General features: G+C 43.7%; 1 protein-coding gene and 1 long non-coding RNA gene across 2 annotated transcripts in view; one reads left to right on the top strand and one right to left on the bottom strand.

Moving 5' to 3' along the window:
* Window positions 1–3,015: 3,015 nt before the first annotated feature.
* LOC139046515 (uncharacterized) lies at window positions 3,016–25,841 on the bottom strand. Its single transcript, XR_011506637.1, has 3 exons — window positions 25,633–25,841; window positions 19,141–19,201; window positions 3,016–4,426 (listed from the first exon to the last, which is right to left on the bottom strand). It is a non-coding gene; the product is annotated as an uncharacterized lncRNA (long non-coding RNA).
* The window catches only part of SLC15A1 (solute carrier family 15 member 1), a 45,912-nt gene continuing 44,687 nt past the window's right edge, over window positions 25,834–27,058 (top strand). Inside the window, exon 1 of the mRNA XM_070520092.1 lies at window positions 25,834–26,180. Coding sequence (XP_070376193.1) covers window positions 26,177–26,180 — 4 coding nt within the window. The 5' untranslated portion in view covers window positions 25,834–26,176. The remainder of the gene's footprint in view (window positions 26,181–27,058) is intronic.

Raw genomic sequence — 27,058 nt, 5'->3', positions numbered from 1 at the left:
CTATGGACAGCGAATATTCGACAAAGGAGCAGAGGGCCTACAATGGAGAAAAGAAAGTTTCTTCAACAAATGGTGCTGGGAAAACTGGACAGCCACATGCAAAAGATTGAAAATTGACCATTCTTTTTCACCACACACCAAAATAAACTCAAAATGGATCAAAGACCTGAAGATTAGGCCTGAAACAATGTCTTCTAGAAGAGAATATAGGCAGTACACTCTTTGACATCAGTTTCAAAAGAATCTTTTTGGACACCATAACTCCTCAGACGAGGGAAACAATAGAAAGAATAAACAAATGGGACTTCATCAGACTAAAGAGCTTCTTCAAGGCAAGGGAAAACAGGATTGAAACAAAAAAACAGCCCACTAATTGGGAAAAAATATTTACAAGTTATTTATCTGACAAAGGGTTAATCTCCATAATATATAAAGAACTCACACAGCTCAACAACAAAAAATCAAACAACCCAATCAAAAAATGGGCAGGGGACATGAACAGACATTTCTCCAAAGAAGATATAAGGATGGCCAATAGACACATGAAAATATGCTCATCATCACTAATCATCAGGGAACTGCAAATCAAAACTACACTAAGATATCACCTTACACCTGTTAGAATGGCAAAAATAACCAAAACAAAAAGTGACAAATGTTGGAGAGGTTGTGGAGAAAAAGGAACCCTCATACACTGTTGGTGGGAATGTAAACTGGTGCAGCCACTATGGAAAACAGTATGGAGATTTCTCAAAAAGTTAAAAATAGAAATACTGTATGACCCAGCCACCCCACTACTGGGTATCTATCCTAAGAACCTGAAATCAGCAATTCCAAAAGTCCGTTGCACCCCTATGTTCATCGCAGCATTATTTACAATAGCCAAGATGTGGAAGCAACCTTAGTGCCCAGCAACTGATGATTGGATAAAGAAGATATGGTATATATATATATGCAATGGACTACTACTCAGCCATAAAAAAGGACAAAATCGTCCCATCCACAACAACATGGATGGACCTTGAGGGTATTATGTTAAGTGAAATAAGCCAGACAGAGAAAGACGAACTCTGTATGACTCCACTCATAGGTGGAAGTTAACATATAGACAAAGAGAACTAATCGGTGGTTACCAGGGGAAACGGGGGGTGGGGAAGGGCACAAAGGGTGAAGTGGTGCACCTACAACATGACAAACAATAATGTACAACTGAAATTTCACAAGGTTGTAAACTATCATAATCTTAATAAAAAAATTTTTTTAAAAATTTTAAAAATGACCAGCATCACCAAATAGCTCTAAAAAATAAAATGAGGCCAAGGGCAAAGCTCATTATTTTGTCTCCTTTAAAACTTAGTGTCTTTCTTGGATTAGTGGTGATATTTGAAAGTTTTCTGACAAATGCTCCGTTACAGTTTACTTTGGACTTACAGCCTAGGAATCTTTCTGGTATGGCTTGATGGTATTATTGGAACCTGAGCAAATACAAAAGGACAAGGAAATTAAGCACCAAAGGTGAATTGTATCTTAATTCAGTGTATACTTCATGGTTGTTCCACCTTGGGTAAGTTACTTAACTTTCCTTTGCCTCAGTCTTCTCATCTGTAAAATGGGGATAATAATAGTTCCCAACACCTCGGCTAGTCCTGAGGATTCCATGAGTTAAGCACTGCCTGACTGGCTTGTGGGAAGTGCTAAGTAAATGTCACTTTTTTTAAAATCAAGACTCAGCCCAAATGAGGAAAGAGAAAAAAATTCAGTATTAATTCTTGCTCAATAATTGTTTTGACCAATGTTTTCCTATGCTTGTTCCATGGAAGGTTACTGATTCAAAGGATGGAGGATGTTAATAGGTATTATGGGGGAAAAGAGTGGGGTGGGTAGGGTTTCCTTCATTTAGCAAGTTAAGGTGAAGCAGGTTCTTCCTACAGTATTTCTCAGACCTTTTTTTAAGGACTTTTCTTCCAAGATAGGTCTCTATTAAGGAGTATTTCCCCAAGTTAATGGACTGAGGCCTCCATTTTGTTTCTCCACAGTCTGTCCCAGGACTGGAGAATGTTCCTTTAGACCACACAAGATATGTCCTCTGACCTGCCTTCTCTCCCGCTTCCTTGGGAGGAATGGCTCTGCTATGCTTGTTTATACTCCAGCAGTCACCTCCTCCACGTGGGCAGCCATTTGCTGCCAGCTCTTGGCCAGATGCAGTGAGACCCACATTGACTGAGGAGGGTACCCCCAGGTTGGCCGAGCCTGTGCTCGTGATGTATGAGGTGGATATCACAAACCCCCCCCCTGATGTCCAGCCATGGTCTGGGGCTTGTCACTCTGCACAGACATTGAGTGAGAGACTCGGCACCGACATCTGGAGCTTGTTCCTGGTGCACATGTGATGAGCAAATTCATTTTTCACTCTCTGTACGTCCTTCTACAAGTCAGGGGTAAAGCCACGTCATATCCTACCTCAGGTGGAGTGATATGCATATTAGAGGGGACCATCAAGGCTGAGAAGGAACAGTCTCATCTTGTTTGGAAGAAGCGAGAACAATGGTTATAATAGTTCCTTGAAGTCAGTATCAGTTAGAATTTGCTGGAATGTGGACCCACTGGTTGGGATGGAGGTGGTGGCACCTACAGGTATGCTGGTGGTAGTCACCTGGAATTTATCTATTATATTAGTCAGGTTCTCCAGAGAAACAGAACCAATAGGACGTGTGTGTGTGTGTGTGTGTGTGTGTTTATACACACAGATTTATTTTAAGGAACTGGCTCGCACAACTGTGGAAAGTAGAAAGTCCCAAGCTCTGCAGGCTCAGTTTGACCAAATATCTGGGCACCCTATGGCCTGATCAAGTTGACGCATGAAATCAACCATCACACCTATGATCTGTGCTTTGTAGAGGGAACCACAGCAAAGAAATGAGGCTGAATTGCTAAGCCTGAGAGACTGGAGCAGGGTCGCCCCTGAATCCAGGCCCAAACCCGCCATTAGGAGGTTGAAGTCACCAGGCCCAAGAGAAGTTGAGAAAGAACTTTTTTCTTACTTTGGACACAAAACATTGAGCTGAGCTCTGAAAGATTCTTGGTGGAGGAGGATGTGTCATTCAATGAGGAGGCCCAAAGACTATGCCCAGCAAACTTTGTTCTAGGTGTGACTGAGCCGTCAGCTCCAAGGTAGAAATAGCCTGGTGTCTCCTTGCAAAAGGTGGCAATTTGCTTAAGTATCAGCTGTAGCCTCTTCTCATCGAGCTCCTCCCAGGTGGCAGCTCTTTATAGACATCCTCGTAAGAGACCTGTTAGGTAGGAGGTGGTTTCATAAGAGGAAACCAAACCTCAGAGATTTGGAGGAAATTACTAAAGGTCACATGGTAAATGGGGGAGCAGGCATTCTGGTTAAGATTTGTCTGACCCAGGAGCCCAGTCAACTTCTGGCTCAAGAGGAGTGGGCACGCCCTGGCTGGCCTGGATGCCCTGGGCCATCTAGCAATGTGGGCCTCTGCAGAGGCTGTTGCCCAAACCAGGAGATGGAAGGCAAGCAGAATGGGCTGAATTATGTCCCCCCGAATTTCATATGTTGAAGTCCTAACCCCCAGCACCTCAAAATGTGACCTTATTTGGAGATAGGGCTTTTACAGACGTGATCAAGTTAAAATGAGGTCATTAGGGTGGGCGCTAATCCAGTAAGATGGGTGTCCTTGTAAGAAGAGGAAATTTAGATGCAGACATGCACTAAGGGAAGAGGATGTGAGGACACAGGGAGAAGAATGCTTACTACAAGCCCAGGAGAGGGGCTTCAGAAGGAACCAATCCTGCTGACATCTTGACCTCAGAATTCTAGCCTCTAGAACTGTGGGACAATCAATTTCTGTTGTTTAAGCCCCTGCCTGTGCTACTTTGTTGTGGCAGCCCTAGGAAGCTAATACAGCAAGATTCCCGGGAATGAGGGAAGATGGCAAAGCTTCCCCAGGGACCTGTGGAGAGACTCACGAACCTCAAAGGGACAACAGTTTGAACAAAATGTCACCAAACCAGGACAGAAATGAGGGCAGCTGAGGGCAGCATAGGGAGGAACTAACCCTTGCTCTGAAACCAAGATTAGGAAATACTGATTGTCACCATTGGTTTTGGCAGTCTTGTTTGACTGGTTCTTAGCTGCATGCTTCCTAGGCGAGGATGAACAGCAATGTGGGCATGTCGCCTGGTCAGCTACTTTCCGCTTTTCCAGATGGGGAGTGACGAGGAGGGGGCGCAATAGGGCCCTTCCTGTCACCATCCGTGACAAGTGGTCAGAGAGAGCCTCCCTAATGCTCGACTACTTCACTTGGCACAGTGAAAGAAGCTCTGGATGAAGAATCTGAATAATTGGCTTCTGGTTCAAGTGGATCAAGTGCAGAGTCACATCACCATCTCTGAGCAGCAGCTTCAGCGTCTGTAAAAGAGATAAATCCCTGTTTCTCTTGACTTCACAGAGGTCTCCTCTCAAATAAGATTATTCATTGTTATTATGCCACCACCCACTCCCCAAAAGAATCGTAGGCAGCTTATTATAAAGACATATTAAATAAAATGCAAGCATAAAATAATGAAAATTAAGGGATGGAGGGAGGAGATGGTTGTATATTAAACTATACAACATGGACTAAGCCCAAAATTTAACTTTGAGCATCCTGGTGGCCAAGAGAAAAAGTGGAACACTTTCAGAGGTAGGAGAAAGAAAACTGTAAAGTTTAAGGTATTGCTGTTTCACCTGTTGGACTCTTTTAAAGTAAATCATTATACAATATTTAAAATGATAGTTTTATTTCAATGTGCAGATTCTGAACATGAAGAACAGAATCCACTCAGGTGCTAAACTCAAATTTCCTACCTTTCTAGACATTTTAGACTTTTTAGATTTGTTTAGCTTAGAGTAGATTTATCATTGTAATCTCTTCCTAGTCAAAAATCACATGCTTTAGGCAAATCCAATAAACTTTTTTTCTCCTCTCTTTATAAAAATAGCATTTATTCTTTTTGTCCTAATTATGAAAGCAATGCTTGCTCCCAGTAGAAAATGGATAAAATACTGAAAAATATAAATGAGAATCAAAATATCCGTAGGGCTCCCTGCCCTGATCCTTTCCAGATAACTGCCATCAACATTTCACTTGACTTCGTTCCAGAGTTTTCACTGTGTCTTTTGAATCTCTCAGCGCTTCTTGACCCATAGATTTTGGCTTGCCTCAACCTTAGACGTTTTGGCTCTGGGTAAGCACTGTGTAGGAACACCTAGAAATACCAGCTCATCAACCTTTCCTGGGCTTGGAGCTCATTTCCTTTAAAACAAAACTGGGCAGTCTAACCTGGTCCCAACTTCGCCTCGTCTCACCTGAGGAGCCTTGAGGCAGCAGCTTCCTCCACAGGGCTGGGGCATGGACATCTTGTCCCGGGCACCCAGTTCAACCAATTCCCGCTCCAAAATGGGCTCTGTCTGGCAAATTGTGAGAGCCCCCTGTCTAGTGGGAAACCTTGTTTCATGCCATTATAAATTCCTTCGGCGTATATTCCCATCTCCTCAGTGAAAATTGACCTGGAGGCAGAGCGGGGTTTGAGAAGGGGCCCCTCATCGCCATCCCACTCCGTTAAAAAAAGTCTGCTGTGCCTCCTGCAGGTTCTTGCCCTTTCTCATTTCACTGTTTGAAATCCCACCAACAGGAGAGTCATGCAAACTAACACATGTTGTTTAAAAATCCCACTCAGAGACAATGTGATCATGGGTCTCTGTGTGTATTGGGTCAGCCTGTGACTCTCCTTCTCACGTGTGATGCTAAGTGTACCAGCGCGAGGGGAGGGCTCATTGGAGGCAGTAAGAGAAGTCACTTTAGATCTGAGCAGAGATGAGAAATCCTCTGTGACTGAGGGACAGGCATGTAGCCCCTAGGGTTGCTCCATCCTAGGACATGGTGTGGGGGGAGGTGCCAAAGGTCCTAACTGCTTTGCCCTGTTGCTGGTGTAGACCCCCCTTTCTGTGGAGCCCAGGAGCCAACCTCCTTCCTCCAGTCTCTTTTGAGGGTCACCTGGTTTTAGTTTCTGCTGGAAAGAGGGGATCTGGGCTCCCATCCTCCTGAGTTGTCCGCATGGCAGTTGCCCCTCCTGGGCCTCCATGCACTCCTCTGCGGTCACTGCCTGGACCTCTTGGAGACCATTGCCCCAGAGGAAATGTCTCCCTCAGCCCAGTGGAGGGCAGGGGGTGGGCACAGTGCAGGTCATAGGTCCCTTCATCTCCACAGCACCACCAAGGCTGTACCTGTCTAGGAGAGTTCGCCCTAGGACAGGAGCAATGGGTGCAATGGGCAAAAGACCCTAAGTCCCAGCAAAAGCACCCAAGAATCTAAGCCTGTCTGGTCCTGGGGGCCCTCTTGGGAAGGTGCCCCAGTTCTGACCCCAGGTCTACTCTTCTCTGGCAGAATCTGAGTCCTTTTGCAAAGCTCCATGGAGATGCTCCTAACCACCATGCTCTTCTGCCAAGTCAGAGCTATCATAAGGGATGCTTTAGGCCCGAGGTTCAGGTTACCACCGAAACTGCTCTTTTCAAGTCCTCCCATGCCTTTCATGTTGCCAAGTCCTGTGGTCAACCCTCGGTCATCATCTTGCTTGACCACCAGCAGCATTGGATACAACGGTCACTCCTTGACTCGCCATCTTCACTTGGCTTCCAGGACACAGTCTTCTTCTGCCTTCCTCCTACCTCATGGTCCCTCCTTCTCAGGTGCCTTTGCTGCTCCCCACCTTCCCCTTTTCAGGGTGCCCTCGGGCTCAACACGTCACTTCTTTTGTTTGGCTTTACACACTCCCTTGGTGATCTTGACTGATCTCCTATACATGCTGACTATGGTGACTTCCACCATCTATATGATGACTTCCATCACCTGTGTGGCAACTTCTATCATCCATGTGGTGACTTTCATCATCTATGTGGTGACTTCCTTCATCTATGTAGCGATTCCATCCTCTGTATGATGATTTCCATCATCTATATGGTGACTTCCATCATCTGTGTGGTGACTTCCATCATCTATGCAGTGACTTCCATCATCTATGTGGTGACTTCCATCATCTGTGTGGTCCTTCCTTCATCTATGTGGTGACTTCCATCATCTATGTGGTGAGTTCCTTCATCTCTGTGGTGCCTTCCATCATCTGTGTGGTGACTTCCATCATCTATATGGTGACTTCCATCATCTATATGGTGACTTCCACATTTATGTCTCCAGCACAGACGTCTCTAAACCCTAGACTCCCTGTCTACCTGTCTACTTGACAACTCTACTTGGAAATGGTTTAGAATCTGAAACTCAGCATATGCTTGGTCAGAGTACTCGTCACCAGAAGCCTCTCTCAGCCCCGTTCGTGACACTGCCATACAAAAATGAGGGATGTGTAAGGAAATGGGGCTTTATAAAACACTGCTATATTTTCACTTTCCTGGGGCTGTGAAGGATCTGGTAAAAGCTAGTCAGCTTTCCAGAGACCTTTGTAATCACATAGGCTTGTGTATTCAAATATCACCTCAACCACTCACTAGTGACATGACTTTGGGCAAGTGGCTCATGCTCTCTGGCCCTGCCATCCTCAGAGAGTTGTTGCAAGGATCCAACAATGCATGTGCAGGACCTGGCACATAGTAGGCTCTTGGGATATGTCGCTTTCTGTCCTGGCCCAGAACTGCCCTGAGGATGCAGTTTCAGAAACATCGTGGGAACCCATGGAATTCCTCCTTGTCCCCACTGTGACCTGATGAGCTCTTCACCGTCGCTTCACCCCGCCCTGACCTCGCAGGCTTCTGCACCTTTGTGCAGGAAGTAACATTGGCCTGAAATGCCCTGGCCCCACCACAGCCCTCTTTGTGGGCCATTCTTCTATGATGGGGGTGCTGGTTAGCTGTTGCCTCCTTTGGGGCACGACCCACACCCCCTAAGCAGAAGTAGCACCACATAGTGCTTTGTGCTGCTTCTTTAACTCTCGTTCAGTCAGCTCTCCCAGCACTGAGCTGGATCTGAAGAACAAGTGAAAGAATGAATACAGAGGGCAACACTGACACGTATTTAGCACTTACCATGCAGCAGGCACTGTTCTAAGTGCTCTCCAAATATCAGCTTCTTTAATCTGCCCAACAAGCCCCGAAGTGGAACTATTTCCCCCACTTCACAGATGAAACAACTGAGAAGAAAGGATGACTGACTGGTACAAGGTCACACCCTAGGAAACGGCGGAGCTGGTGTTTGAAGCTATGTGCTTGGCTCCAGAGCCCACGCTCACAACCATCATGCTGTTTTGAGAGTTAGAGCCATCACTAATGATCCTTTAGGCTCCAGGCCCAGGGTACAGATCAGGCAGCTGGTACACAGGCAGAAAGCCTGAAAGTAAAAACATAAAGGCAAAGCCTTCTCTTCCTTTGGAGCCTACGCTTGATGCTGATCTATTTATTTCTTTTACATTTTTATTACGGAGAATTTCAAACATGTACAAAAGAGACAAAGACATTCAGGACACAGAAGTTGAAGCCCAAGAGAATGAAGCTCCCTAAGGGCAACTCTCCCAGCGTCACTGCCAGCGCTCAGAGGGTGGCCAGGGAAAGCAGTGAGATGGCAGAGCTGGTCTGCTCCACCGGCCCCTCTCAGGCCTCAGAATTGCTTCAGAATGTTCTCCTATCTGAAAGTCATCAGCTTGAAGCCTTTATTGCTCCATCTGCGCCCACAACACACCACATCCGGGATGATAATCTCCATGACTGGCCAAGAGCTCAGGTGTTAGCAAGGATTTGGATCTGACCCCTGAGCTGTCTGCCTGCTCTCAGCTGCCCTTCCTTGAACATTCGTAAGCAGGATCCCGAGGGTTGGCATTCCGTTTCAGTCAGGGACTGTTGCCACACTTCTGCCTGTCACTGTGCTGCTAAGGCACCTGGCCCAAGGGCGCATCTTGTTATTCTTCACCCGTCACCGTGAGCTATGCAGCAGGAAAAGGAGGTCAAAGGGTACAGCGGTTTGCTGGCAGTCAGGACCTAAACTCCAAGTCCGCTGTGCCAGTACAAACAGCAGTGGCTCATGGGCTGCTAAGGAGATAAAGCAAGAAAAGAGAGGCCGTCCCTTATTAATATTAAAGCCTTTAACATGCTTATTTAGTATATTCATTGTGCAACTATCACCTTTATATAATTCCAGAACATTTCCATCACTCCAAAAGAGACTCTGTACCCATTGACTGTCGCTCCCCACACCCTCTCCTCCCTGCTCCTGGCAGCTATTGATCTCCTGTCTGTCTCTATGGATTTGCCTATTCTGGACATTTATATAAATGGATTCATATAATATGTGGTCTTTTGTGTCTGGCTTCATTCATTTAGCATCCTGTTTTCAAGGTCCATCCATGTTGTAGCGTGTATCAGTACTTCATTCCTTTTTATGAAGTGCATTCCTATGTACAATACAATAATATTCCATTGTATGGATAGGTCACATTTTGTTTATCCTTCATCAGGTGATGGACATTTGGGTTGTTTCACTTTTGGCTATTGTGAATGATGCTGCTATAAACATTTGCATACAAATTTTTGTGTTTCTCTCTAGATTTTTTCCTATATACTTTTCAAGAAAATTTTATAGTGAAAATGTATTACTTTTATGTTCAAAAAGGTGAAAAAAGATATCCAAGAGAAAAATGTCCACTTGATTTTGCTGATAACATGGGAGTAACTTTCTCTTATCTTCAGAAAGGACGTTAGCTCTTCTCGGTTACTAGGTTTAGAGAAACAGTTTATACGATTGGGAAGAGAATTTCCTCCACAATACTTCAGAGAACAAACATCATTTACTAAATAGACTTGGGCAGGGGGCAGTGAACGCATATCTAATCTCTGCAGACCTGCTTCGTCCTCACTGACAGCCACACATTAGCATCTTAGGACACAGTCTCCTGGACGATGGGAAATGAGCATTATTTGGTCTGTTTTACAGATAAGAAAACTTCTGTACAGCGAATTGCCTTTTTCCTCTGGATTTATCAGCTCAATAAAATCAGTCAACTTATTCTTCGAGTTTCTGCTCCACTGTTGGGCCTGGTTCCTTGTCTGTAGGATACTCAGAGAGTAGAACCCCCAAAGCAATACAACACTCTAATGTTTGTTCCAGAAAACCTTGTTTTCAGAGATCAGTAACACAGTAAGTAAATGGAAGCTGTTTTTCTTGTCTAGTCACAGACTCGCACGTTGAAAAAGAAAGTATGCTTTATGGTTTCATATTGTCCCCACTGAAGCGACACAATTCGTCTTGCTGGTAGAATATTTTTTAGGGAATATTGTTCCCAGGAACCCTTCAGGGACTTTGAATGAAAGAAATGTATTCGCCAAAAGATAACTGGGAAATTATGGCAAAGGCACCAATAATGAGCGCTAAATATATTTAAAAATAAAATTGAGACTAAAACAAATGTGAGACAAAAGTGACAGATCAGACTGTAAAGGTTTTGTGCCTTGAGAAGCCAGAGAGGACACAACTGGTAAAATTTGTCAGTGAAAGAGGGGTGGGGGTGGAGAGCAAGGCTCGTTGATTGCCTCACCTACAGTCGCTGGGAGTCAGAAATGTCCCTGAAAGGTGCCCAATCAAGTAACAGAAGTATAAGCATACGTTTCCATACAAATACAGAAAGAGAACACTGTTAAACTGGGCGGCTGGGAGAGGAGACGGATACAAGATGAAGAGAGACATTTTAATGTTATTTCACATCCTAGAGAACGATGATAAAACCTAAAGAAATAGACAAGTAAGGGTATTATATAAGATTATAATTATAAACTAACCAGCTGTGCAAAAATACAAATCTTCCTCACTAAATATCAGGAAAAACTAAGACCCCCAACACACACCCAACTAAAATTCATTGAACTGTACACTTAGAATGAGTGAATTTTATGTTACGTAATTCTATCTCAATAAAATTGTTAAAAATGCAAAGAAAATTACCACATAATGAAAGTTTTTTTAAAACTATGAAAACATAAAATATAAAATAAAATAATAGAACTAAAATCAAACATCAGTCAACGAGATTAACTTGCCTATTAAGTAAAAGAATTTCAGACTGGCTCACAAAGCAAATCTCAGCTCTGTGCTATTTGCAAGAGATTCATCTAAAAGAAAGCGATGCAAAAAGATCGAAAATTAAAAAATGGGCAAAGTTCCTCTTGTAATTCTAACTTCCTTTAAATGGTCCTCACCCATTCCCAACTCCACAAACGTGGCGGTCCTCTAGAGATGAGTGTTGGATGGTATTTTACACAGCGCTTTGTGTATACTGCCTCAGTTACACCCCTCTGTAATTTGATGGGATGGGTAACAGCATCACTCTTTCACAGATAGGGAACCCATGCATGAAAAGGGAAGGTGACGCACCCAAGTTCACGCACCTATTGCTTGATCGAGCTGGAATCATTCCTGGGTTTTCAGGTCTGTGCATCCCATGCCATTTTTGGGACAGTGTGTTTCGTCAGGAAGAACTCTGAGGGAGCAGGTCATAGGTTTGCTTATGCAAAGCATTGTCTCTCTTACTAATAAAAATTGTTCCCATTTTTGGGTACTTCCTTCTTTTATGGGACTCCTAGGACTAGAAATTTTATATATTATGCCCTTAATCCCCACAACAACACCATGAGTTAAGTGTCATCTGCATTTTTATATTTGTCACTAAAGGTTAAGTAACTTGCCCAATTACACACAAAGTAAGCAACAAACCTGAGATCCCAAATCAAGTATGTCTGCCTCTAGAACTTGAGGTACTTCCAGTGTATTACCAAAAGCGATATTAGTAAAGGTTGGGCCTGGGTGGGTGTAAAAGAACTTAAATGGAATCATGGAATCCTTAAATATTTATTATTCTTCATGAAGGCAAAAAAGCCAAAGCCAGCTTTATGGGCATGCGACCTGTGCAGTCACCCAGGGCCACAAGCACAGGAGGGCCCTGTACTTCATTTAATGCTCTGCTGTCACCATCTTGAAATTCTTAATAATTTTATCTTTGCCTTTGTGTTTTGTAAGTGAAGTCCAACGGGACACTGGAGCATGAGCGTGAGCGGTGGAGACACACCATTATGTATCATCTGCCGCCACTCCTTGCTGCCCCATTGGCATGTCGCGTTCACAGTGGCCCATGAGCACGGAATACCAGCAGACCCGTGATGTGTGGGAGTTCAGACCCAGTGTGAGAACAAGGTGTAAGGAGTTATGTCTAGGACGAAGTAAGCAGGGACTGACAGCCCCAAGAGGCCATGCTTTTCTTTCCAGCCAGAACCTGCTTCCAATGTGGAAAAAAAGCAATGGCGTTCTAAGAAACACAACCAAGGAACTCTGTCATATCCTTTCTTACGCTTGTGTTAATTCCCTGTTTTAGCCAATGACATACGGAAAATGATGACAGAGAAGGAAAGAGAAAAGTAGAGCAACCCATGGTTCCTCCTCCTTTCAGACATCCTTGCTCATCAGTGGGCCAAAGGCTGAGGGTGTCGGCGGAATGTGAGTGTAGCACGAAGTGAAATAAAAACAGTTGAGTTAGTGTCGTGCAGCGTTTCCACAGTGTAATTTTGGAGATTTCACATGAATTAAATGCATGTGTTTTGCATTTAAAACTGACATCACATAATATAAAGATGAATGGTAAAATTTATGGTAATAATTTAAATATTTTCTTTACTTAAAATCACATTAAATAGCAAATAAACAGTCTGACGAGTCAAGAGAAACCATGGAGGACAGAGAAGCTATATATTTCAGTACTTTCTACAGGAGTTTCGTCCTGCTTTCTGAGCAAGGAGCCCTGCATTTTTATTTTGTACCAGGCCCAAATGCACAAATTATGTAGCCCGTCCTAAATGGAATACACACACACACACACACACGCAAATGTGTAAACACGAGCTTTTGACAAACAACCGTCCAGATTACCAATACATTTACATACTAAATATTTTGGGATCTGGAAATGTCAGTAACATCTCCAACTTCGAAAAAGCACCAGTCCAACTCAGTTCTCTAGCTCCACAGCACTGGCCCCGCATCTGTGAGAGAACTTTCCCGGTGTTTTAAGCCACCAAGTTTGTGGTAATTAACTTACTGCTTCAAAAACAAAAACAAAGAAAAACAAAACACAACCTTGCTCTTAAGGTAGAAAAGGAAGACTGTAATAGTGGTTTTTTCACATACAGAGAGTTAAAGGAAACTATTTAAAGGCCTGAAGGAGACTGAAAAACCCAATTAACAATTATCCTGTCTCCTCTCCTCCTGTCCACACCGCCCATGGACCACGTGTAGCAGAACAAGAGGATCAAAATAGTTTTCTGTAGCCATATGAAGCTATCCTTGATAGCTCCTCGTCGCAAAGAAAAGCTTCAAATCATTCTTTAAAGCACATTGGTATTTTGGAACAACATAGTTTTTATAAAGAACACCTTTCCATAAATGTATTTTGTAAATAATTTTGTGATTGTGGGGCTTATATAATCATTAGAGAGAAATGTGTGTGGTGAACGTTGTAACAAAATAACCCTGCCTATCGCATTTCTCATCTACAACCTTGCTTCTGCTGAACTTGCTTCCTTCTCTGCACATAGTTTTCTCCCTGATGGTGTGGAGATTTGTGCCTGAGGAAGCTGATTCATCCTGCCATTGTGAGTGCTTCGTACCTTGTTAGGGTCACACCGTTCACCCTGGCTTTTCTTTTTTCAAGAAATAAATGTACACAATATAGTCTGAGCAGATATTAGAGAACAATACTGAGTATGGCAGGTCTTTATCTATCTGTAGCTACTTGTAGAATTTAATATGAATAATAGATTTTATATCACATGAAACATAAAACATAAAGGCAACAGAAAAACATGTGGTCTTAAGATAATCTGATATGTAAAAATTATGTTATTGGTATTTATAATGATACGTTTGCCAATTAGTTCCCTCCCCCTGCCCTGTCTGTCCCCGTCCTCTGCACCCCTCCTCCCTCCCTCTTTCAGCTGACCCTAAAATTTATTTGCAAATACAAAGGACCTGGGATAGTCAAAACAATCTTGAAAATAAAGAAAAAAGTTGGAGGACTTACACCACCAGATTTCAAAATGTACTGTAAAGCTACAGTAATCAAAAAGGTGTGGTATTAGTGTAAGAGCAGACATATACATCAATGGAACAGGAGAGAAAGTCCAGAAAGAGCCCTTTATATTTATGGTCAATTGATCTTTGACAAAAGTTCCACATCACTTTAATGGGGAAAACAATAATCTTCCCAACAATGGGTATTGGGACAATTGGAAATCCATACGCAAAAAATGAACTTTGACCTCTACCTCACACCATACACTAAAAATTACTCAAAATGGATCATTGACCTAAATATAGGAACTACACAAAACTTACAGAAGAAAGCGTAACAGCAAATTTTTGTGATTTTGGAAGAGGAAAAAGATAAGAAAAGCTATGAACAGCTAAGAATAGCTATGATGAATAAAGCACTATCTGTAAAAAAATTGAAGTGACTTCATCAAAATTTAAAACTTTTGAGTTTAAAAAGACCCCATTAAGAGAATTAAAAGACAAGCAACGGACTAGGAGGAAATATTTGCAAATCATATCTCTAATAAAGGACTTGTATTCAGAATATATAAAGAACTGAGGAGGAAATTCAGCAACTGAGAAGAGGAGGCCCCGGGAGCACAAACGAGGCCATGGAGGGCCTGGAGGGCCTGAGGAGGTTTAGGGATGGGAAAGGGGATTTTGTTTTGAAACTTCAGTTTGTATCCTCAGAGACGTTCAAGGAGATGTTCTATCTTTAAATAAATTAAAGAGCTGTTAGAAATTAAAAATATTTTTTGCTAAATAAAAAATCAAGAGATGAAAAACAAAGAAATCTCCCATAATGCCAGGAGACAGAAAATGTGACATAAAAGAAAAGATAGACAGGATCAGTCCAGGAGGTCAACATCTGACTACTAGTTTTTGAGAAAAGGAGAGCCAAGGAGATGGAGGGGAGGAAATTATGAAGACATGATGGAAGAAAGCTTCCCAGAGCTCAAGACGCCTCCAAATTGAAAATACTCAGGAAAATGAATAAAAGACCCGCATCTGACATATTCTCATGAGAGGAGTAAAAACTTAGTTTCCAGAGGGGAAAGACCCTAGAGTGGAAAAATAAATAGTCTGGTGTTAAACTCACCAGCAACGCGGATGCTAGAAGACAGGGGGCGATATCTTCACAACTCTGAGAGAAAGTGAATTCCAACGAAGAATTTTATTCAGCTGTAAGAGCAAAATATTTTCAGGCACGCAAAAATTTGTTCGCCAAGCACCCTTTCTGACAACATGCTCCTAAGAAGGAAGGAAGGGAAGAAGAGAAGGAGGGAGAGACGGAGGGAGGTAGGGAGGAAGTCAGTCAGTCCGTCAGTCCATCAGTCCGTCAGTCATGGGATCCAATAGCAGAAATCCTGACTGGGAGAGCAGGAGAGGGAAGTCTCAGGATAACGGTTGTGCCCCAGGCCCATGAGGCAACCAACTCTGATGGGAACAAGATGTAAGAGTGAGTCTTCTGGAAGAGGCGGATTCCGTGTAATAGATAACTTGAAGGGGTGGATAACCTCCGGAATAAGGTGAGAGCATATATTTATTCTCTCAGTAAGAAAAAAATAAAGGCAATTATAAAAAAAGAAAAAAGCACTACAACTGTTGTGTAAAGCAAACAAAAACATGCCTCAGATGGAATGATTGCTGGAGCATTGGAAAAGAAATCCACTTGACACTGACAATTGGAACATTCTCCTTGTTGTGGCACAGAAATGTACACTGTAACCATGAGTATATGTAATCAGAAAGGGTACCAAGAAAATGTAACCAGATTCTATTGTTTGGCTCTGCAGTGAACATTTAGAATTCTAATAGGATATTGCTATTTATTGGATTTTGACTTATATAATCAACCTGTAGGCCATTCACAGAAGACTATTACAGAACAGAATTAAATGGTGCCTGGACTACGTAAAAATACAATGACAGCAGTCAGACTTTGGGAGATGAGAGAGGACAGATCAGGTAAAAGAAAAAAAAAACGTAAGACAGAGGCCTGATATCCTATCTATGGGAAGTAAGCAAATACTATCTAATAGAAGTAAATAATTACAAATATTACTTAAAATTATTGAGGTAGCCAATTAAAGAGCTTTCTGAAATTGATAAGAAGAAGGAACTATTTTAAGAGGGGTATTAAAAGTTAGCTAAATTCTCATTTTTCATGTTAGGGAGTCTATAACTATCGTTTAGAGTTAATACGTTGTGAAATATATAATCATATTATTTAGAATTATGGAGGTTAATTACCAACAGAACTAAAACGTAAATGACTAAAAATGATTACCGTGAAAGAAGCCAGAGTAACCACATATTGTATGATTCTATTTATATGGAACATCCAGAATAGACAAATTCATAGAGATGGCACGTAGATTGGTGGTTGCCTAGGGCTAGGGGGGAGATGGCAGAATTGAGGAATGACTGCTAACGTGTTCCGGGTTTCTTTCAGGGCTGATGAAAATGTTCTAAGATTGATTGTGGTAATAGTTGCACAACTCTGTGAATACACTAAAAACAATTGAAGGGCATACTTTAGAATTGCATGGTATGTAAATTACTGTATCTCAGTAAAACTGTTACTAAAAAAGTTGAGGGGCTATGGAAAACAGTATGGAGTTTCCTCAAAAAGTTAAAAGTAGAATTACGGTATGATCCAGCAATCCCACTTCTGGGTATATTTCCAAAGGAATTGAAAACAGGATCTCAAAGAGATATTGGCACACCCGTGTTCATTACAGCATTATTCACAATAGCCTAGAGACGGAAGCAACCTAAATGTCCATCGACAGATGAATGGGTAAAGAAAATGTGGTGTCTCCACAAGAAAGAATGGTGGTTGCCGGGAGCTGGGGGAGGGGAAAAACGGAGTTGTTTAATGAGCATAGAGTTTCAGTTTTGCAAGAAGAAAAAGTTCTGGAGATCTGTTACACAACAAGGTGTATGTAGTTAACACTATTGTACTACACACTTAAAAATGATTAGCATGGTGTACTTTATGTCGTGTGTTTTTTACCACAATAAAAAAAAGTCTAGGGATAATTTTTTGTATCATTAACATAAAATTTAACTCTTAGCATTTGTAAATGATTTCAATAAATAAAACATATATCCAAATGTTTCATCTATGTGACCAAAATTTATATTACAAATGTATATAAAATTTATTTTATTGTATGAAAAATTTTAAATTGCCACCATCTATCAAAAAATATATAATTTAGATGTCATATCTTCAAAATATCGTTTGTTTTAAAATAAATTTATACTTACAGAAAAAGCAAAAATAATACGGAAAGTTAGTGTCTCCTCTTACCCTGGCTTCCCCTGGTGTTAACGTCTTCCGTGAGCACCGTACGATGATGAACTCCAGGAAATTAACAATGACACCACGCTATTAACTAACACTACACACCTTACTTGAATTTGAATGATTCTTCCACTCACATCCTTTTTCTGCTCCAGGATCCCACATTGCATTTAGTTGTCATATGTCTTCAGTCTTCTTCAATCTGTGACAGTTCGTCAGTCTTCCTTGTTTTTCATAACTTTCACATTTTGAAACATATGGGTCAGTTATTGTGTAGCATGTCACTCATTTTGGGTTTGTATGATGTTTTCTCACAATCAGGTTACGCAGTTTTGGCAAGAATTCTATAGAAGTGATGTTGTGCCCCTCTCAGTGCCTTGCATCAGGGGTCCATGATGTTGACCTGCCTTCTTCTGGGTGATGCTGACTTTGGTCACTTGGTCAGGGTGGTATCTGTTGGGTTTCCCTACTGTGAAGTTACTTTTTTCCATTTGTAATGAGTGTCTTGGGGAGATTAGATTTTGAGACTAGATGCAATATCCTTTGGTTGCTCATCTCTATCGGCTATCAACTTCTTAACATTCCCAAAGGGTTTTTAGGGTGGCTAGGTATCGGCTTTAACAACAACAAAGGCTCTACTGTGTAAATATTCAGATCATAATATTTAAAGATTTCCCAGTTTCCCCATTACCTCTTTCTTAGTAAGATGCATACTCTTTCTAACCACAGGAGGAAAGTAATGAAGTGCATTGGTATTCCACGTTTGAAGGCTTAGATACATTTAGGACTTTTATACATTTAGGACAGTCAATGCTCAGGATTTTTTACATATTTGCTTGGTTTTTCATTTGTTTGTTTGTTTCATGCATTAATTGTGAACTTGAGGAATGGGCTTGATGCTCTCCAAAAATACTCCTTTATCTTGTGTGCCATACTGATTCCCTCTAAGAAAACATTATCTCCTGCTAGCAGTATTTAGTTAAATATATCATGACCTTTAACCGACATTAAGAAATGATCTGGGCTTCTCAGCCACCATGGTATAAGCCAATATTCTCGCCTCCTTACTGCCCATGGTGGACAGCAAAATGCCCTCCACCTGCGTAAAGATGTCCATGTCCAAATCCCCAGAATCTGAGTGAATATCTTACCTTAAATGGCAAAAGGACTTTGCAGATGTGATTAAGTCAAGGATATTAGGATGGGAAGATTATCCTGGATTATCCAAGTAGGGCCAGAGCAATCACAAAGGCCCTTGTAAGAGGTAGGCAGGAGGATCAGAGTCAGAGAAGGAGATGAGACCAGGGTAGCAGAGGTCAGAGAAAGATAAAGAGACTCGCAGATGCTATGCTGCTGGCTTTGAAGATGGAGGAGAGAGCCACACGACAAGAAATGCAGGCAACCTCTAAAAGCTGGAAAAGGGAAGGAAATGGGTTCTTCCCTAGAGCCTCCAGAAGGAACTCAGCTTTGCCAGCATCTGGATTATAGCCTCGTAAAACCCTTTTTGGACTTCTGATCTCCAGAATTGTAATAAATTTCTGTCATTTTAAGCCACTATGTTTGTGATAATTTGTTACAGCAGCAATGGGAAACTAACACTACCTCAAAAACATTATCTATCCTTTCTTCTTGTCAGTAATATAGATTTGAGTGATAGAAAATTTGAAAGATAAATAAAGTGATGTGTCATGGAAATACCTGAATTTTCTAAATCTGTGCCATCCACGGCATTTGGAGAGATGATGTGTCTTCATTGATTCTAGAAAATAAAATTGAATAATTATATATGAGTAAATCAGATGTCAAAAAGTATATATTTATTCACAGTAAATTCCCAAGATTCCATCTCTTATATTATTTTAAATTTGTAGTCATTGACTAAAGCAGGTCATTAGATAAAGGCACTTTAACAAATTCTGCTTTTGTGTAATTAAACCTGAAGTGAATATATCGGGCATTTGTGTCTGTATTTCTTATAGGAGATGATAAATAAGTTGTAATATTATTGGCACATAAAACCAATATCATTTTTATGCCTGGCAGTTTGGAATAATTTCTGAAAGCTACTACTAATGAGTTGTTTTTTAATTTTTTTAAAGAGTAGTGAAGACAACAGATGGGAAATTAAAAGGATCTCTGCTTCCTTCTTTATTTTGGTATGTCCTGGGGATTTTATATTAATTAATTGGAAGAAATTTTTCCAAAATACATGTTTCGTATACTTTCCGAAGCAGTGAGCTTCCAGACAGTGAAAAGCTTCCAGCATCTACAGCTGATCTGGGTGGGCAATGTCTACAATTCCTTGTGCCACTGTCATGTGGAACTTTTTTGGTTCCCTTCCAAGCACCTAAGGAAGGTGAACTTTATTTGAGGATGACAAATATGTTATTTAATTATGTTATCTGGTCTCTCAACATATGGAGGTGGAGAATTATTTGATGGCCTTTATTTCCCCCCAAAAAAGTGATATGTTTTTATATCAAGAGTAATTTGATTTTTTGTTGTTGTTGGTTTCTTTCTTAATTTGAAGTAAGACAGTGGTGTGCCCCTGGGGGGATGACAGAGGTTAGACTATTTAGCACCCCTACATAAGCCTCCCCCATTTTCTCTCTTTGCTGGGCTACCTGAGAGCACCAGTTTTGTGTTATATGTCCATGTCTCCCCCGGGTTATGCCCCTGTCCCGATTTCCTATGGCTTTCTGCTCAGCAGCCAGGAAGCCAGGCCATATTGTGAGGAAGGAAGGGGAAGCCATGGAGAAACTATGACTAGCACCCCTAGGCCACTCCACCCAATGTCATGGGGCAAGCCAGTCTTGTGTGTAGGAGGTGGCCCACATGGCGGAATTGCCTAAATGCCGGTAACTCACTCTTGCTTTTAAAAACTCCTTCCCTTCTCCCAATTTCACAACTAGAGTTTCCTTTGTTTTGTTTAAATCGGTGACTTTTTCCCCCTCTGTTAAAATGCATATTCTCAGAAAAAGTAACTCGAAGGCTCACCAGGCATTTATTTCACAGTGTAGGTGAGTTACCAGATTCCTTCCTGAGAGTAGATTTTGATGGAGACGGAGCATACGAAGACCTCAATAGCTAAGGAACAAGAGGCATTTGTGGGAGGACAGTAATTCAGAAAGAGCAGTCGGTTCATCAACATTTCATAGATTATCCTAAAATAGACCTTTTGTTCAAAGTATAACGATCTGTCCATTCTTTATCCTTCATCTGTAAACCTGGGACGCTGCCTTCTCCACCCCCACGACCGCCCTCTCCCTGCGCCTTCCGCTTCCTGACCTTCCCCCGCCCCCGTAAGGCCATAACCCAGCAGCAACGCTGCCCACGGCGATGACCACACTCTCATTGCAGTTGGGGGAAACTGGAGGTGCCTGCTTTACTCTAAAGAAAACAGGCTGAAGAAATATTTACAATGCTTCCACTAATATTAAAGGTGTTAAAATTTTATGTAAATACATTCAAACATGTAAAGATATGTTACAATATTAAGTAACATCACTTCACACCCACTAGGATGGCCGTAATCAAAAAGACAGATAAGAACAAGTGTTGGTGAGGATGCAGAGAAACTGGATCACTCATACACTGCTGGCGAGGGAGTAAAACAGTGCAGCTGTTTGGAATATCAGTCTGGCAATTCCTCAAGTAACTGAATATAGAGTTACCATATGACCCAGCAATTCTACCCCGAGGTATATACAAAAAATAAATGAAAACATATGTCCACATAAAAACTCGTACACAAATTTTCACATCAGCAAAATTCCATAATTGCAAAAAAGTGGAAAGAACCCAAATGTCCATCAAATGAGGAGTGGATAAACAAAATGTGGTAGATCCATACACTGGAATACTATTCAGCAATAAGAAGCAAGGACATTCTGGCACACGCTACAACATGGATGAACATGAGGACATTGTGCTAAGTGAAAGAAGCCAGACACAAAGGACCACTTTGTATGATTCCATTTACATGAAATGTCCAGAATAAGCAAATCTATAGAGACAGAAAGCAGAGTAGTGGTTGCCTAGGGCAGTGGGAGGAGGATGACTGCTAATGGGTATGGAGTTTCTTTTCAGAGATAATGAAAACGTTCTAAAATTGATGTGATGGCTCCCCAATTTTGTCAATATACTAAAAACTATTGAATTGTATACTTTAAATGGGTGAATTGTATGGTATGTGAATTATATCTCAATAAAGCTGTTACCAAAAAAAAAGGAGTAACATGACCACAGGGACCGGAATCTCTCCAGACACCATGTTGAAGAATTCGCAAACTATTTAATTCCCTCTGGAGCTCAATCAACCCAGACATGCTGGATCCCCACCCCTGCCTTCTCCCCCACACTAATCCAAGATTCCAGAGAATCCTGTCAATCCAGGTGGCATCTAATCCAGGCCTGTGAGCCACCCCCACCCCTGACTCCAAATACCATGGGCTGCTGCTGTTATGGCTGTTGTTGAAGTTCATCTTGCAAGGTTTTTATTAAAGAAAAAAAATTCTTATTTAGAGTGGGTACATCTCATAAACTGTATATATATATACGCACACACATATATTTTAAAAATACATACATAGATTTTTTACTGTAGTAAGAGATTGACTCACATCATTATAAGAATGAGTCCATCAGTCACACAACAAATATTTGTTGAGCATTTACTAAGCACCAGACACTGTCCTTACAGCTGGGGATACAGACAAGGACAAGACACCACGAGCTTTTTTGATAAGGATTCAGATCATAAACAACTACCTTCCAACAGTGACAATAATCTCTCTGCCCCACAATAAACCTGATACCACAATTGGCTTCTGCTTTGGAACCTTTGTGAAGAAAATAAACCCAGTTTTAGAGGGCAAGTCTCTCATTTGACAAGAGAAAAAAATGAGACCCAGCGAGGGAAGGTGACTTGCCCAAGGTCACACAGGGTGACGCCATTGAGCCAGCAATTCTCTCGAATCAACTGTGTGGCTCTTGAAATCATGTGAATGTGCAGCTCCCTGACCATGGAAGATGCTCAGGAAACATTCTGTGGTGGTGTTGTCCTTGGTCTTTCTTTCTAATTCATGTAACCGACACTGTGAGTCCACCTCCCAACCCTGTGCTGAGACACTGCCGAAAGCGTGCGTGTCCACGCTGCTGCCCACCCCTGCTCCAGGCTGTGCCCTCACCACCAAGGCACCCACACCCTGAAGTGTGGGTCTGTCACTCGCTTGGTCAGATATAAATACATACAGTGAAAGTCATTTTGGACCATTCTAAAGAGAGGTGTGCTAAAGAAGAGGAAATCCTCTTCTTATAGTTTGTATGTGGTTCTTATACATTTCTTACACATTGTATGTATTCCCCACTTTGCCCAGCAGGGGCTTCTGCAGAACAGGTTCTCAGCAGCAGGCAGATGGCACGCGGGTCCAGCAGAAATGGGCTGGGCTGGGAATCCAACAAGTATCTTTGAAAGAATTTGAGCTGGCTTCTGGTTCTCTTCTCCAGGCACCTGTTTTCCAAATGATCCTTAGTATATCTTTATACCTCAAATTCCTCCTTCCCCCATGCCTTGCCATTTCTCAGAATCTCTCTCTCTTCTCAAATACATAGCTGTGGGACCCACTTTTGTTATTTATTCCTAAAGTCCGCCCCTTGACTATCAACATCTTCATTGCCGTTCTAGTTGCTTTAGAGGAAAACTTCTAGTCAATTTTCCTCTGAGATGGAATTTAAAGGTCTTTCCAGCCAAGATCTGAGGGACAGAGCTGGAGAAAATGACACTCTGTTACACTGAAAGGTCCACCAGCCACCTTTTCAAGGCAGCCTTCTTACTAGAACAGACTTCTATGAAGCCTTTGTACCATTTAAGTGCCTCAGTAAGTAGAAAATAATGAAGGGTCTAGGTCTGAATGACTCTCACTACAACCATTCTGTGCTGATCTTATCGCTACCACTGACATTCATTTCTCCCCCAGGAGATTTCATAAGGGCCATCCTCTGAGGCCAAGCAACAGTTCTATTTATCCTGGAGCATCTTGCCAATTCTTCCCTTCAAATTCTAGACCTGGGGCCCTTTGGGAAGTGTAGTGGGATCAATGGTGTCCCCTAGTAAAGACACGTCCACCTGGAACCTGTGAATGTGACCTTATTTGGAAAAAGGTCTTTGCAGGTGGAACTAAGTTAAGCATCTTGAGATGAGATCCCCCTGGATCAGGGTGGGCCCTAAATCCAGTGACAAGTGCTCTAATAGGAAAGGAGAAAGAGAGAAGACACAGAGAAGGCGATGTGAAGACGGAAGCAGAGGCTGGAGAGACGCTGCCACAAGCCAAGGAATGCCTGGAGCCACCAGAAGTTGGAAGAGGCCAGGAAGGAGTCTCCCCTAAGGCCTTCAGAGGGAGTGCAGTGTCAACACCTTGATTTCAGATTTCTGGCCTCCAGAGCTGTGAGAGAATAGATTTTTTTTATTCACCAAGTTTGTGGGAATTTGTTATGCCAGCCCCAGGAAACCCAGACATGGAAGGCTGAGGGGCAGGAAGTTAAATAGGGGCTGACACAGTGTTACTCTCCCTTGAGACAGGGTGGAGAACACAGAAGTCCAAAGTCTTATTCCCCTGTATATGCCACATGCCAAGGAGCATCCCCGGTAAGAAACGCCTGGCCTCCAAGTCCAGTCCAATCGTGGAATTCTAGTGGGTTCTAGGTCTTGGCTGATCTACTCAGGATCAGCAGAGCTTGTCTCTTCTACCCTCTCAGTTTTTGTTCTTCATTTATGCTTCTCCATCTCCAGTAACTTGCCCCTTCTGGTCAAGCTTAGAAGGTAAAGAATGTAAGCGCTGAATGCAGGGCTGTTTGCCCAAGGCCTGTCACAAGCACAGCAGTTTGCACTTGGAGGTGGTAAATAAATAATGGCTGAATGAAGGATTAAAGAAGCACATGGAGAAATAGCGTTTGCCTCACATCTACTAAGAAGTCAGCTGCGCCCTATCTGCCATGTCTGGTTCAGTGGATCTGGAGCCCAAGAATCTACGTCTGTCACAAGTTCCTAGGTGATGCTGATGCTGCTGGCCAGGGGACCCCACACTGAGAACCACTGGCCCAGAACAGGGGAGCATTTACAGTGGCCCAGGATTCCAAGGTTCACGAGCTCAACAACAGAAATACCACCCCGCAGAGAAAACTTTGACCAAAATTAACTCTCACAAGCTTCACCTTTCTACCCCTGGCTTATCTGATGGCTGATAACAACCACGGACAGGCTTCCAGCCCTTTCAGAGCGAGTTTTCTTTCCTTCAGTCAATGCTGCGTTTTTCTACCTGATGCATTCCTTTACTTGCAGCCCCTCCACCTTTATGTACATCAGCTGCTACCCTGCGTGTATCAATTAAGCCACGACCCGAAGAGGTTTCTCTTCCTTGTGCACAATGAGGAAAGTCCAAGAAGGGCCGATTCAGTGCCTCTGGGGAGCATCTGCCTTGGTTTCTCCCCCACACACCACAGTCTTCCAGTCTGCGTGGCTGGGGGCGTTGCTAAGACTCAAAAGACAATAGAGACAGATGAATGGACAAACGAAATGTGGTGTGTACGTATAATGGACTATCATTCACCCTTGAAGGAAATTCTGACATATGCTCCAACATGGATGGACCTTGACGCATTATAACAAGGGAGAGAAGCAGACACAAAAGGACAAATACCATGATTCCACCTATATGATGCTCCTAGAGAGTCAATTCGTAGAGACAGAAAGGAGAAGGGTGGTTGCCAGGGGTTGGGGGAGCGGGGAATGGGGAGTTAGTGTTTAGTGGGTCCAGAGTTTTAGTCTAGGAAGATGAAAAAGTCCTGGAGGTGGATGGTGGTGATGGATGCACAACAGTGTGACTGTACTTCATGCCACTGAATGTACACAAAACGGTTAAGATGGTAAATTTTATCACGGTTTAAAAAAAGAGAATAGAAACTCGCCTTCATTTCCCGTTTTAATGTACCTCTCAGGGTTTGCAGAGCACAACCCCTTCTCCCCTAAGTCAGATAAGGAACAGAAAAATGATCTGGAGATAATTGCTATCTTATTATTTTTGTTCTTGTTGTCTGTAAAGAAACGTAAGGTAGAGTCCTCCAGAAACGCTTTCCATGGTTCACACTTCAGGTAAAGCCACACACGCATGCACACGCACACATAAAACTAACCAGTTTCACCCAGGTTTGCTTCCCCACACAGAAGTCGTGTGTTCCCAGTTCAGCGGTTTCCAAAGTGGGGTCCCCGGAGCAGCAGCAGCAGCATCACCTTAGAACCTGTTAGAAATGCCCATTCTCGGGCCTCACTCCCGACCTACTGAGTCAGGAAAGCCGGGGTGAGGCCTGGGAACCTGCCTTTTCACCAGCCCTGTCGTGGCTCAGATGCGCGCTCACGCCGGGGCGTCCCGGGCCCCGCCGCTCCTGTCGCGGGCGGCTGTGCCCCTAGGCGGCCCCCGAGGGCCTGGGGCGAGACCGCGGAGGCCCGGCGCGGGTCCGGACAGGTGTCCTCCTGCTGGGGCTCAAGGGGCGCTAACCTCTGCTCCCTGCTGTTCCACCGCCTCCAAGGGTGGAGCCGGGCGCCCCGCCTGCACACCTCCAGAGACGCAGGTAGCTGGGCAGAGCCTGGAAACAAAGTCGTAGGAGCAGCACCTTCAAAAGAAGCCCTCCCGCCGGGCCTCGTCGCTCGCGGTCGCACGGAGCCCTCGGAGCTGCCAGCATGGGTAGGCTCGCGGGCCCGGGAGGGCGGGGTCGCCGGGGAGCAGAGGGGACCCCCAGGCGCGGGGGCTGCGCGGTCGGGGCGCGGCAGAGGGAGCGCCGGGACGGGCTGCGACGCGGGTCTCCGCTGTCGCCGGCGGCTCTCGGAGCCGGGAGGGCTGGCACCCGGGAGGGCGCAGGGGCGCGCGGCAGGGACACGTCACCGCGGCGGGAAGCGACTGGGGGTCGGTGGAGCCGGTGCTCGCGGGCTCCGGGGAAGTCGCGGGGCGCCAGGTCTCCCTCCTGTGCCGAGGGGGTCTCCGCGCTCCCAGGGCGCGCAGGCGGAGGTTCCGAGGTGCCCGGACTCGGAAGTTTCGAGAAGGAACGCAGCGCTCGACCTGCCCGCCTGTTGGGAAGCCTCGGTCCTCGTGTTCCCAGGCTGGGCGCTGGCGGTGGGCTTGAAGCTGGGCTGGGTCGTGCGCGCGATGGCAGCGCCCGCAGGAGCTCCGTCCAGCTGCTGGGCGCTCAGGGGCTGCCTTCGCACTCTCACTGCCCCTGGCTGGCGAGGTGACCCCAGAGCTCCGGAGGCAGCCCTGCCTGGTCCAAGAGGATTTGCGGCTGGCCCTTTGTGGCCCGTCTTATCGTTCTGCCACTGTCCTCAAGCCTCAAGAGAAGGCACAGAAGGAGAGTAGCTGGCCCTCCACAGGCATGGAGTGTCATGTCAGTAGAACATCGAGGAAACAACTTAATCCTGTCTGCTTCGGAATAAACCGCTCTGGAAGGAATGCAGAAGCCGGGAGCAGAGCCAGAAGAGACCAGAGATCAACCCAGCCCTCTTCCTTACAGACAGGGCAGGCAAGTCAAGTGACTCCCCCAAAGCCGTGCCCCGGAGGGGCCCAGGAGG

Source organism: Equus asinus, chromosome 11, assembly GCF_041296235.1.
Source record: "Equus asinus isolate D_3611 breed Donkey chromosome 11, EquAss-T2T_v2, whole genome shotgun sequence".
NCBI lineage: Eukaryota > Metazoa > Chordata > Mammalia > Perissodactyla > Equidae > Equus > Equus asinus.
This window is presented reverse-complemented; position numbering and strand designations above follow the sequence as displayed.